The sequence below is a fragment of the Coenobita brevimanus genome, chromosome 11 (genome assembly GCF_032717465.1).
Source record: "Coenobita brevimanus isolate Jiangsu-jjx chromosome 11, ASM3271746v2, whole genome shotgun sequence".
Taxonomy (NCBI): Eukaryota; Metazoa; Arthropoda; class Malacostraca; order Decapoda; family Coenobitidae; genus Coenobita; species Coenobita brevimanus.
The window spans coordinates 5,228,933-5,242,977 of NC_136964.1; the positions used below are offsets into that span (position 1 = coordinate 5,228,933).

Below are 14,045 nucleotides of genomic sequence, written 5' to 3' on the forward strand. Positions count from 1 at the left end.
CGACATTCTCGTCAGTGGTACCACTGCAAAGGAACATCTACAGAATCTTTGTGCCCTGCTACAATGTCTATGGAACAGGAGCCTGCACTGCAGCTGGGAGAAGTGTTTGTTTGTTCAGCCTATGGTTCACTACCTAGGCAACACTCTTTCACGGGGCAGTATTGCCAAGGGATGGAAGGTGGATGCTGATGCTAAGATGTCACCACCAGTCAATGTCACTGAACTACGTTCATTCCTGGGCTCGGTGTAGTTTTATGGAAAGTTCATACAGAACCTTTCTACACTGGCTGAGCCGCTCACCCGTTTAATAAGGAAAGACATACCATGGAAGTAGGGTACAGATCAAGCAATTTTTCAGTTTCTGAAGAACATTCTGTGCACAGACACTGTGCTTGCTCACTTTGATCCTACCAAGCAGATCGGCATCTAATGTGACTCTTCCAATGCTGGAGTTGGAGCAATGCTGTTTCATTGCTGTTAGGATGGCACCGAACACACGACTGCCAATGCTTCAAAGAGACTGACACATACACAACGTCGTTAGTCAGATGCAGAAGGAAGCCGTGGCAGTCATCTATGAACTACAGAAATATCATTGATTCCTGTATGGACGGAAGTTCATCGTGGTCATGGATCACTAGCCACTGGTTGTGCTTTTCAACCCTGCAAAGGGAACACCAACCCTGGCAGCAAACCAACTGGCTTAATGGGCATTTACAGAGTCACTATGACTACAGCATCGAGTACAGAAGTATGGCGGACCACAGCAATGTTGATGCTCTCGGCCGTCTACCAGTTGGCAAAGGCGCCATCTTCGACATCTCCACTGTTTGCACAATTCATGACAATAGTCAACAGTTCAACCCTTCAGACACAGGATTGTTGGCTAAGGAGTCTAGCAGGAATCGGTCATTTCAGCCGTTAAGCACAACATCAAGGAAGGATGGCCACATGCAATTGACTCGGAGTTGTTGCAGTTTTACAAGAAACTGGCAGATTCCCTCTCCACAGAGAACAGATACCTAGTTTTTGGAGCAAGGATCGTCATTTCGGACAGGTTGAGGAGTCAAGTGCTGGAGCTGTTTAATCTGTGACATATAGGAATCTAAAGGATGAAACAGCTTGCAAACTCCATGGTCTACTGGCCTCAAATTGCTGATGAGATAGAGCATCTGTGCTGAACCTGTACATCTTGTGCTGAACACCAGAACATGATGCCAAAAACGGCAAACCACCCGTGGATGCTACCCGACCTTGGAGCCGGGTTCATGTGGACCATGCCATCAACTTCCTGGAACAAGCTGGTTGGTACTGGAGATCGCTAACACTTAACCCGCGGCGTCCCGTCGACGTACTTCCACGTCCTCACGTTATGTCACTGCCAATCCCGTTGACGTACTTCAATGTCCTGCAATTGCAAGGTTCATAATTTCCACAATTTTCAAAATTCGCGTGAGATTTTCAATTCGCCCACGTACCCAAGCCTCCCCTACCTGCCCCGTGGGCAGCATCCCAGACCCCACGTGACCTGTGCTCGCCCTTGTCTCGGTCACTCACCTGTTAGCAGTGACCCAGGTCAGACATGGTGTGTAAAGGTCTCTCAGACGACGAAATACAATCCGCCCTGGATGCCTTCACTGGAGATAGTGATTCTCCACTTGATGATGATGTGGTGGATCGAGATTATGTGCAGCCTGAGGAGGAAATAACAAGCAGTGATGAGGAGGTCCCTTCGCCCCGGAAAAAGTGGTATGTCACGTATCATAAGGCAAGGGAAGGCCAGCCTGCACCCAAAACACCTGCATGGACCTCTCTCCATCCTCTAGAGAGAGATTCTGATGAGGACGAGGATGAGGACGATGACGATGACGGCGGCTTAGGACGTGATGTTGCCTCGTGGTTGGGGAAGGAAAAAATCTCACCCCGAGGATCAGAAGGTGGGGCGAGAAGGCAAATAAAGTATGGCCTAGTGTTTTGTCTGGGGAAGGCGAAAGTGGTGTGGTGGGAGTGCGGGGTGAAAGGGAAGTGGTGTGAGGGAGGCAGCACGAGCACGTGGTGCACGTAGGCCTAGGGGAGAGGAGGTGGAGCCACTCCCCAGCACGTCTTTCGCCATACAATATTCCCAAACTTCCTCCACACAGCCCCAGGATGTGGGGAAAGGAAGGAAAGGGAAGGGAAAGGGAAAAGGAAAAGGGAGAGGGAAGAGAAGTGCGAGTGATGAAAGGCGCCGCTCTCCACCTCCCCCCCCACCACCAATGTTGCGTTGTGCCTTCAGCCATGTTTCAGAGAGTACCATAACTTCCTACACTACTGAAACTGTGTGGGATGGCGATATGACGCTCAGTATAATTAATGGTAAGGCCAGTCAGTATGTGCCAAGTCTTATATAAACTTGAAACGGGTGTAATGTTTGCAGGAAAGTAATGTATAAGTTGAGAAATAGTGTAAGTTGAACGAAGTGATATGAAAACTACACCCACTGTATAAATCTGCGAAAATATGACGCTCAGTATAACACTCTGGTCAGTAAATATGTGATAGCAAGAATATAAAGTGGAAACGGGTGTAATGTTAGCATGAATAAAACGTATAAGTTGAAAAATAGTGTAAGTTGTAATAATTGATGTCATGAGTACACCCACTGTGTAAATCTGCGAAAATATGACGCTCAGTATAACACTCTGGTCAGTAAATATGTGATAGCAAGAATATACAGTGGAAACGGGTGTAATGTTAGCATGAATAAAACGTATAAGTTGAACAATAGTGTAAGTTGTAATAATTGATGTCACGAGTACACCCACATTCTGGTCAGTAAGTATGTGATAGGAATTATATAAAGTGGAATTTGTTGTAATGTTAGTAGTAAGGTATTTTATAAGTTGAATACTAGTGTAAGATGAAACAAATGATATCGCGATAACACTCCCTGTGTAAGTACGCGCTAATATGACGCTCAGTTGCATCGTAAGTTCTGAAATTATGTGATATCAATTATATCAAGTGTAAATATGTGCAATGTTAGTGGAGAATTATTATATAAGTACAAAAATAGGTTGTAAGTTGAAATAGTAGTCATAGCGACTTCACCGTGTGTGTTATTATGCGCTATTATTACGCTATATATTTACGTAAGGCCTGAAATTATCTCAAAACAGTTCTATAAAGTTGAAAAGTGTATAATGTTATTAGAAAAGTATTATGTAAATAGAAAAAACACAATACGAGTTGAAACAACAGTCACAGCGAGTTCACTCACTACGTAAATAAGCGCTAACATTACGCTAAATGTTATCAAAAGGCCTGTGAATACGTAAAAACAGTTCAATAAAATGTAAAATGGTATAATGTTATTGTAGAAGTATTATGTAAGTAAAAAAAATGATATGTATCATGATTTTCGAATGTTAGCGATTCATCGTGACCAAGTTGCCCAATTTTGCTCGTTTCGCACGATGGTACAATGCTTATTTCTGCTTTATTTTTATATAAAATCCAATATACTCTTTTATCACATGTTTTTATGTTTGTAATAAATACATATCTACTTACTTTCATTGGTTTTCCAGACTTATAATACCATAGAAAACGTTAGAGGCTCAGACCGCCTACGGAGAACACGGGGCCAGGTGGGACCAAGGCATACCTGTTTAAGGTAATTATGGACCCCGGGGAACAATTTCTTTGCCACTGACCATTGTTTCTGACCAAAAGCGAAAGTTTTAGCAAAAAAAAAAAAGGGTCGAAAAATGGTCGGGATTGGGGGGTACCAGTGGTGAAAAAGTGGTCGGGACGGAGCGGGTTAAGAATCTCTGTATACACCCATCAAGTTCCACGTCCACAAGTGCCACGACATACGTGTTGGTGGAGAATTTCGTCCATTTTGATTATCCCCACACCATTCTTATGGACAATGCAACTACTTTCATGTCGGAGAAATTCTAGACATTTTGTGAAAGAAGGATTCCACTCCTCACCGGAGCCCCATATCACCCGCCGAATGAATGGAGCTGCCTGGCATAATCATTCAAGCAGTCTCTGTGGAAGACTACAAAATCTCCCAGTGCTGCATTACAGGAGTCCCTACTCCAGTACCAACATATACCACTGGATTCTGGCTATTCACCCAGCTAGCTGCTCAATGGACAGCAGATTCGGTGCAGGCAGGATGCACTCTTCCTCGCTCCCGCTCTTGCTGCACAAGGAAGAAAGCAGAAGCAGCTAAGTTCCAGCAGCTGGAACACAACCAGGTGGGTTCGAAGGTGGTGCATTAATACAAAGTCAGAACACCTTGCTATGCCCTCTATTGTGGTCCCAAGCATAACAAGTAGCCACGATGGGTTCCAGCGGTGGTTACAAAGGTTTTCGCCTTCCACACAGTCAGTGTTCACGTTTATTCAAGAGACCCTACCTGGCGTCGACACACTGACCAGCGACGCCCTCGCCACGGATCAGAGCACGACATGGGTCCAGGAAAGGCATCAGCAATTACTACAGAAAGCCAGGAGGTTGGAGACAACCTTAGAGGCAAAGTGTGTCCAAGGGACTTATCTGCAAAAGGCCAATACGGACCAAACGATCTGAGATGTTCAGGGAGACTTTGCAAGAAGACGACAAGTCAAGACATCGTTTCGGGCATCCTTCACCTGGCGGGGAGCTGTTATGTGAAAACCTCTCCTTCTGGTGAGTTGAAGCTGCCGGCTTCGAAACACATTGGCTTCCTATGAGATGTTTATAGCATTGTCCATGTATACCATTATTCTTCTTTATTATTGTTCTGTCATAGTTTAACCATCGTACTATTTTCTGGTTTATGCTTTATGTTGCTTTAATTCAATTGTTACTTATTTTGGAGCATGTATATTGGCTGCTATGCATTCAAGAATGTTTCAAGGACCTGCATCGAGGTTATAAATAGGGCTGGCTCGTGCTGCTCAGGTCAGTTGCTGTCTACCTCCAGTGCATGTGCCACTTGTACCTTCACTCTCTTATTGTCTGTATATACCTGTATATAAAGAGTTCAGATGAAGACCCTGTGTGTTTGCTTAATTTCCCAGCCAAGAACGCAACAGTTATGGAGTGTCATATCCTTAGGCAAGAGCATACCGGTACATTTTTGTTCGTTACTTCTTGATAAATAACAAAAATCCTTGAGCTAACTACATTTGCTCGAGTGCTTTTCATAACTACAGGTAGGCGGCTCTTAATAGGTACTGGAGCCATCTTCCTACTAAATCACGTGGAGTTCGAACAGATCTGGAATTGTTGAAAATCTGACATTTTTTTAATGTACTTTCTTACCTCCAAGATTTGTTTTTCCTGGTATTAAAATTATTTCTAACATTTATAATCCGCTTTCGTCCTGCTGTGGCTGAGTGGTTAGCATCGCTGGCTGTGAAGCTGCAGGCCCGTTAACGCCAGGGTTGGAATCCTGGTGCGGGCAGCTGGGGTCACTTGATTCAGGTGTCCATCCAGTCTTTGTGGGTTGGTAGGTAAAATGTGTACCTAGGGTAACACCTAGGGGAGGTACCTGTGATGACCTGGATGATGCATGGCCTTGTATTCCGGGTTATTGGTGAATAACCCGCAACGGGCTCAAAGGCCTATGTTACGGAGATGAGCACCGCGGCTAAGCGCCTCATGGCGTATGCTCCCACCTTTGCCTTTACCATTTTGTCCTCCTTTCTAGAGAAGCGTATGGTGCTGAGGGAGTCTCATATGTTGTTGTAAACTACCTTTGCTCAATGAACTTTAGGGTTTGTCCGGTTGTCAATATCTATTCCATAGTGCTGGAACTCTGTTGTTCATAGTGTACCAAACAAGGCTGACCCTTCCTAGTCCATTTAATTTCCTTAGGGTGCAGTTACATTGAGGCTAGAATGTACTTCTGACGCAAAACTGTCCGAGCGTGTTGGTTGACATAAAAAAGGGGCAAAGAATAGTTCATCTTATTGCTTCACTTTCCGGCCATTCCATTTCCTTTTTCTTTTCTTTTTTTTGAGGGGTGGGTGGGTGGGGAGGGGTGACAGCTGCACTGCGTGTGGCAATCAAAAACAGTTTGCGCAAAACATGGCCCATGAAACGAAACATAGTACTTACAAGCTTTAGCCTGACCTACACGATTGGACAGTTTGCATCTAAATATACAGTATTAACATCAGTGTGAATGTAATCTAAATCTCACATTTTTTACACTCTGCATCCATTCTGTTTGAAAATCTGAAGCAGCTTTTCTTTTAAAAATTTCTTTCCGACTGTGGGTAACGGTATCGTGACCCACCAGCGGTTTTCCACAGGCATTCTTACACTCCTTTAAAATTGTTTTTCATCTTTATAATGTTATTGCAAGGGCGTCCGGAGGGGGGGCAAGGTGGGGCGGTTGCCCCCCCTTGGAATTCCAAAGTGTGTTTCAGTTCTTGTTCAAGGATGATTGAGTGATTTGAGCAGATTCATGCATTCTGTCACTTTATGTATTTGATGTAAGTCAAGTAACTCATGTATATATGCCTATGCCTATTTGGAGTGTGTGTATTTTTGTATATTATAGCCGCACATATATGTATAATTTCTTTTATTTTGCCCCCCCTTACAAAAGTTCCTGTGGACGCCCCTGTGTTATTGTAACTTTGGTCTTGTCCTAGTCCGTGTAGTAATATTGTCTGTGTCAGTTCCAGTCATTCTAAAGGTGATGTGGTAGTCACTGGTCTCCTTTGGTGGAGCTCCTTTGGTTTCTGTTTTTTTTTTTTTTTTTTTCTTCCAAAGGCCACTGAATTCACGAGCTGTGCATCTACATCTCGCCGCTACAGTACTCACTACAACATTCACTTGATATGGTTTAGGCATTCCTGGCTTGTGAATTTTATGCATCTGGTGGCTTGGCAAAAGGACATTTATTATTTTCATTTTCTGTTCTTTTTTTTTAATGTCCCAGATTTAGTCACTTATTAATTCTCTTCAGACCAACGAAGGCCAAAGTTTTCGACGGAATTCCACAACACACATGAGCACCCACTGTGTGTTTTTCCTCGTGGTTTGTATTGGAATGATTGCATCTCCCCTCTTAAAAAAAAGAAAAATCAGCTCCATAAATTAATGACACGCCGAAATTGCTGTGCTCTCTTTGTGCTGCACAGTTATTGGGAAAATCTTCAAGAGGACATAGGAACACCTTATTCTGATCATTTTATTTGTTCTTCATGGGATTTTTGAGTATTGTCTGAGTGTTTTCAAGCCTTTATTGGTGCCTATTTACCCAGACCTAACTTAGACTATCGTAACTTATCACATTCAAATTTGTCGTAACCTAACTTAATCTAATCTATATCTAACCACACATCCCATCCTAGCTTAACCAACACCTTATATAATCATAATGCCTTGGTCTATTGAGGGATCCTACTCATGCTCTAAAACGCACCTCTGTACACATCTAGAAAGTCACTAAATCATATCAAAGGTAGGTAGAAGTTTTTGTGAAATTTTACTAGGTGGTCCTAAGTCTCCCCAAGGATTACCATTATTGACTCTCTCTGGCGTCGATTCATCTCGCATACTAAGTTGCTCACCACATGCAGTACAGACCCACCTGCTTTTCATCAAGTCGCCTTTCACATAACTTGTCATTATAGTCGGCCCCCCCACCCTTTTTTTTTCTGAGGGAACTGGGTCACTCTTCAACTTGAACACTAAGCTATGGTTGCGTGAAATTCGGTGAGGCTTAGCTGTGAAGTAGGAACCAATTCAGATGGGCATATTTTGTGTAAACAGAATGAAAGGTGCCAATGGAAAAGTCTCTTCCGAAGAATGCTGAAAGGAAAAAGAAGGAAATGTGAAAAGAGAGGTAGGGGAAAATAATTAGACGGAAAGAGAGTCGTTCGGTTTGCTTAGCTGGGATTAAAGAAAAAAAACATACTCTTTTCATCTTAACTCTGCCCAGATATCCATCCTTTTGCAGCTTATTTCACGTAGGTTCATGGAGGAAAAGATAGTATTATGGGTTTACATTCTTTTCATAACACTTTTTCATGACTGGTATCATGGTTTACTGTTACTTTACTGAGCACTGTAAATGGAAGGATGGCAATTTTAGGCCATGTGAGAGTAAAGGCTGTATAATAAGTAATGGCTCTGAGTGGGAAAAGGTCGAGAGAAGCCTTTTTCACCGATTATTATGGCATTACAGTTTAGTAAGCTCTACAGGCAACTGAAATTAATATCTGCTCTTGAATCATCAGTCCAGAAGTTAGTTTGAACATTATATGCATCCAAAACTTGCAGTAAATTTGTAGTGAACTTTTTGCTGCCTAACCTCACTTTTTTTCATTTTCAATGGTACAATGTGGTGTGGAGGATGTGGACGATGGTGGAGAGGAAAAAGATGTTCTCACAAGAAATAATATACCACACGGACTGCGTGCTGCGCCACATGCATCTCTACCGCTTCATTGCCCACCTGGACCCTGATGAGATGCCTATCCTTCCACTTCACAACAATGTAACTGATTTCCTCGATTACCTTCTCACCAAGTAGGTTTCTCACTCATTCCTGGTGGGCGCTGTTTACATTTTAAGCGATTAATGATAAAACTCTTATACATCAATTTGAAAAGTTGGTTGGGTTCTGAATATCAAGCCACAGAATTTTCGAAAGTTATAGTTCACTTTATCATATTATTTCGTGTTGAAGTGGATCGCAATTAATGTCCACAGTCGAATTATCATGCACAAAAGTTACTTCCACACAGTCATACTGAGGATCTAAATACCCTGCATCCACAAACAGCTATATGAAAATCCAGTAGATGTTTTGTGGATTAAAATCCCCTATGAAAATTTTGGACAAGCTGTGTTGCAAACTATTGGAAAAATGTAATAGTATTTTGTGCGGTTGGTGGAAATGACTTTCGAGAAATCGTGAAGTTAAATCGCCAGCAAGCTACACTGTCCAATATACTTAGCCAGAGATCAGTGTTATCAGTGTTGGTTGCTGTGAAATTACCAATGATCGTCTGCTTAAACATGAAACTGCAAAGTGGAATGCAAGCTCCCTATTTTTGACACTAATTTCTGAAGCGTTTGAGTCAGATGGACCGTGTTTAACCCTCCTGTGTTGTTGCTGACTGCACTATGTAATGTGGGATGCAGGCTGACCATACCTAATAACCACAGGTGTTCCAAAAATGACAATAAATAATTATTGGTTTGCATTCCCCTTTGTGATCCAAGATTTAAACATACAACCCTAACTTTTTATAGGCCATGGAGAAAGTAGGAGAGGTGACACTACCTTTGTCACACACACACACACACACACACACACACACACACACACACACACACACACACACACACTTGAAGACGAGGATAATACAAAGAATGACACAGGGTGGCTCTTACTTCACTCTAGTCCTCCACTCCACTGGGCGATATCTCGTGTGTGGCAGGGACGGCCCAGTCACGTTGTCTATGTCTATGCTGCATCATTTATACATTTCCTATTCCCACTGCTACACCCACGCCCACATCAGCACACTGAGCCGTCCCTACAACATATAAAATACCATAAGGCGAGGTTCTGGTGGCATGATACTTACAGGTCACCCTTTGCATTTACAGCACAGGGCTTCACGTATATCACAATCCATCGTTCATATTTCTCATATGTAAGTGCAATATTGTGGTCTGATATATTTATTGGTCGATATTACGTAGAGTGAGGAAGCTCCTAACATCTTTCCCTTATCGGTTTATTCCTGCATAAGCCATTTCAATACTTGCTTTTATTTTATTTATGAATCTTTGTCGATAATAGAAAGGGGTAATTATAATGCAAGAGACTGGTAAGGTGTTGACTTGTAAGCTGTTATAGGCAAAATAAATCGCTAAGGAAGAGGTGTTAATAAGCCTCCTCTCCCTACGAGTGTACGGGCCTAAATCCTTTGTTGGTTTAAGCTGACTCGTTTGATAAGCTGATGCTTATGTTGCTACAGTCTTTTGCCTCACCTGCTCCTATCTCTTTGAACTTAGATGCAGTGTGTGAATCCCAAGCAATCGACATGGATGCAAGGATGTCAGTGATGAACAGATGACGCGGATGACACGGATGTCACTGTTGACATAGATGACACCAATGTCACTTCTGACATAGATGGCGCGGATGACACGGATGTCACTGCTGACATAGATGACATGGATGACACGAATGACACAACACTAATGACACGGATAACACATGGCATGGATGACATGTAACAAATATGACACGAATGACACGGATGACACATGGCATGGATGACATGTAACAAAAATGACACATGACACGAATGACATGACGCAGATGACATATGACACGGATGATTCACGGCACGGATGTCACATGACACGGACGAGATAACATGGATGACAGATGGCACGGATGACACAGATGAAACGGATGACACTGATGACATGTATGACACATGACAGATGGTATGGATGACATGACATTGATGACAAATGACACGGATGACAGATGACACATATGGCATGGGTAGTGACGGATGGCACAATGTTATGGATAACCCAGATGACACGGATGACACGGGTGACACGGATGACACGAACTTCTGACCAAATTAATATCAAATCTGCACTTTTGGGGGTGATTGCTTTGGTAGGATTCTTTTCTTTAGTATCGAGGCTTATCACTTCGAAAACTGTCTCAAAAATTTTTTATATATATTGGTAGTCACTGATGGGGGTGTGAATTTATGTTTCTATGGATCCTCTACTCTCCTTTCCAAAGTTCCTGGGAAAGAAAGCAAATAAATCAACAGGACTCTTGCTTTAAATCGTTCGAAAATTTAATATACATGTCCATTGAAGGCAAAAATTATCTCTAAATTATCTGCCAAACCTGGACCACAATTAAACACCCCCGGATCCTCCATAACCTGGCCCAGTATTACCATCTCTCCATATTAAGTACTGAGTCTTTGCCAGAGATGAACATTAATATTATGATGCTAGTCACGAAGAAGTGCCATGGATAAAATGTCAAGCCATAGTATTGCCTCCTGCCAATTAGCTACATGAAATTAGCAGCCATTGGACAAAAAACTGGACCAAGTTAAGGTTAAAGAAGTATATTACACATAGCCGATATAAAATGATGTTTGGCTGTAACAAGTGAGGCATTAAGTTGGAATTTTCTTTGTCTATAGTGTCTGAGAACTGTCCCTTCCTACAGGTATGGGGTGAGACATTCGGCTTATAGGTTACGTTGGAATTTCTTTTACAATCGTTTCAAGCCAGAAGGAGAGGCGGCCCTGCTTCCAGAGTACTTGTGGATGCTACGTCACACTCGCAGACTTGCCTATCATATAAAGCATTACCCTGGCCTATTCAAGTCCTTCTACGACATGGATATCACGCGAGGGGTGGGGTCCCACGGCGCGTATATGTGCATAAAAGGTCAGTATTGTATGTGGGGTCCACTGGGGGATCCCCTATAGGCCTGAGTAACATTGTATTGATATGGAAGGGAAAACGGGAACATATCATCAGGTGAGACCAATCAGGATAAGTAGGTAAATATGTTTATCCACCTGGAGAAGGGTATGTATTCACCTGTGTTTGTTTGTTTGTCCACACGATGTCTCCAAAATTCTCAGTGAAGTTCAATGAAATTTTGTGGAAGGGTGAGTCATGTGCTAAGAAAGAATTTATTTAACTTGAGGGTGGATCCGAACCCGGATCCTGCAATGACATTGACGGAGGTATGCTCTCTGAGTGCTTTCTAGTTCAAAATGGTATATTCTAATATGGAAAACATGCACAACCAAACCTTCTTCAGAACACATAACTGGAGTAGCGTATGTCACCATCAATTATCTACTGAGAAGTATGAAATTATATCTGCTTATCTCTGTCTAGCTATCTCTATCTATCTGTCTAAACTGGACGGAACTGGAAGACGGAAAATCAACCCCTTCCCCCTACGGACCGCTTGTTAATTAGTAAGTACAAAACGAAGCATTTGCGATGGGAAATTCAGCGAGAGGACCCCTCGTAACTTGCATTAAGAATAAATAAACAAACATACCTGCTTAAGTCCACAACCTGTCCAATATCCAAATAAATAATACCTCTCGCCAAAGGTGCCATCCAGCTTTGAGAACAGGTGTGTGAATGGTCTTTTCTGTTGGCAGGTTCGTGTCACAAGCACAGGATGATGAACGTAAACCCCACAGTAGGCTTTACTGGACACTTTAGACAGTGCAGACTGGGGTGTCATCATCGTCACTCAACCATGGAGGATCTTTGGCTGCAGAAGTTTGCCCCGCAGGTGTCGCACGCCGTTGAAAAGGTTCTCCACGTACTTCGGCTTCTATAGGGCATGTAGGGCTTGTTCTTTCTCCCTTTGTATATCTGCAGGCACTACTTGTAGTCTGAGTCTCAGTAATTAAAATGTGTATAGTGTGTGTGTGTGTGTGTGTGTGTGTGTGTGTGTGTGTGTGTGTGTGTGTGTGTGTGTGTGTGTGTGTGTGTGTGTGTGTGTGTGTGCGTGCGTGCGTGCGCGCGCGTGTGCGCGTGTGTGTGTGGGGGCTATAACTCGAAACTGGTTGAAGAAAGAGAAATTTATTATTATCAAGGTATAGGACGTCGTCTCACATGGGCTTTCATTTGGCACCATGACCCTTGACCTTGAGTAACCCTAATAGGTCAAATGAAAGATCACGATTTTCAGAGGGCTAGAGCATGAAAACGTTTAAGATAGAGATATGTACTGTTATCAAGATAAAGGAGGTCTCATATGGACTCGTTTACTCTACGTATGATTTATTTGAACACCTTTACCGTAAGCAGACATCGACTCACCAGAATCCATATCATAATGTACTGTACAAAATACATCCTCATTGATAGAAGTATCTGCCATAATTTTCAACTTTTCCTTCCCTTTAAAAGGCACGGGAAGGACATCTTTCTCTGAATCGGTATTTTTAAAAGCATCCTTCTCATTCTGAGCTGCTCGAAGGGCAAGGTGTTCCCTTCTAGCAGCCGAAATTATTGGAATTTGACGGAATCATTGGACCCGTCTCTTAAAAATTCCTTCCGCAGTTTTTGTGCGGTCTTTTGTTGTTAACTGTCTTAAACATATTTGAAATGTTGAAGGAAGCTACTGTATATTTTTATTAGTACATTTTATAACGATATACTGATTTTTTAAAGTGCTGTTTTTACCTCTTTGAAAGTGTTACCCGTGTCGGCTGAGATGTTAAGCCAGACTAAACAGCAGACGACGTGCTGACTGGTGGTGAAGCCAGTTCTTCAAAATTCACAATAAAACCAATAAAACCATGTGTGCAAGCTGGGAGAGGTTAAAGCAAGAGCCTGGTTTAGTATTACTGTTCCAGGGTGAATTATTAATTGTCAGGGGGCAACAAGAATCGGCGCCGTAAGCCGGAAAAAGTTAAAATTTGACTGATTTTGTCAGTCAAAACTTACTTATATCTTTTTCCCGCTTTGACAATTGGTGACTTGCCTTCAGCCCATGGAGCAATAAATTTAGGAGACAGAAGGAAAAGAATGAGGACTATTTTGAGTAATAGTTGACAATCAACCAGAGTCAGCTCATGCCATACTTTCATCTGATACACATTTCATTTGTTGGGAATAGTCCTTTCTGGGATAATAGATCACTTAAACTGTTTAATGTTCTGAAATAAAACACAAGACCTAAGTTTTTGCCTCGTGAGTCAAATAAAGATGAAATATATTACACTGCATAGTTTACGTAACCCATTAAACAAAATATTTTTCTTACCTCAGATTTCTTGTCTTGTATATTTATATGCTATAGCTTGTGGGTAGCACTGTTCTAAGCAACTGTGACTTGTACATCTCCGCATTTGGGATGAGGAGACAGTCTATGAGAAGCTGAAGTGAAATGCTTTTAATTTGAGTGTTATAATTGTAGCATGAAAAGATAGTTTGTATATTTAAGCACCATCATCTCACTTACACAATACCTCCACTACCAACGTAAGAAAAAAATCCCAGGG

The 14,045-nt window shown here is 42.3% G+C and overlaps 1 protein-coding gene across 1 annotated transcript in view; it reads left to right on the forward strand.

Annotated features, from left to right (window-relative positions):
* LOC145410757 (uncharacterized) overlaps window positions 1-12,373 on the forward strand; it is an 83,595-nt gene extending 71,222 nt beyond the window's left edge. The window contains exons 14-16 of the mRNA XM_080280863.1: window positions 8,350-8,526; window positions 11,240-11,451; window positions 12,189-12,373. Coding sequence (XP_080136989.1) covers window positions 8,350-8,526; window positions 11,240-11,451; window positions 12,189-12,373 — 574 coding nt within the window. The remainder of the gene's footprint in view (window positions 1-8,349; window positions 8,527-11,239; window positions 11,452-12,188) is intronic.
* The last annotated feature ends 1,672 nt before the right edge of the window (window positions 12,374-14,045 follow it).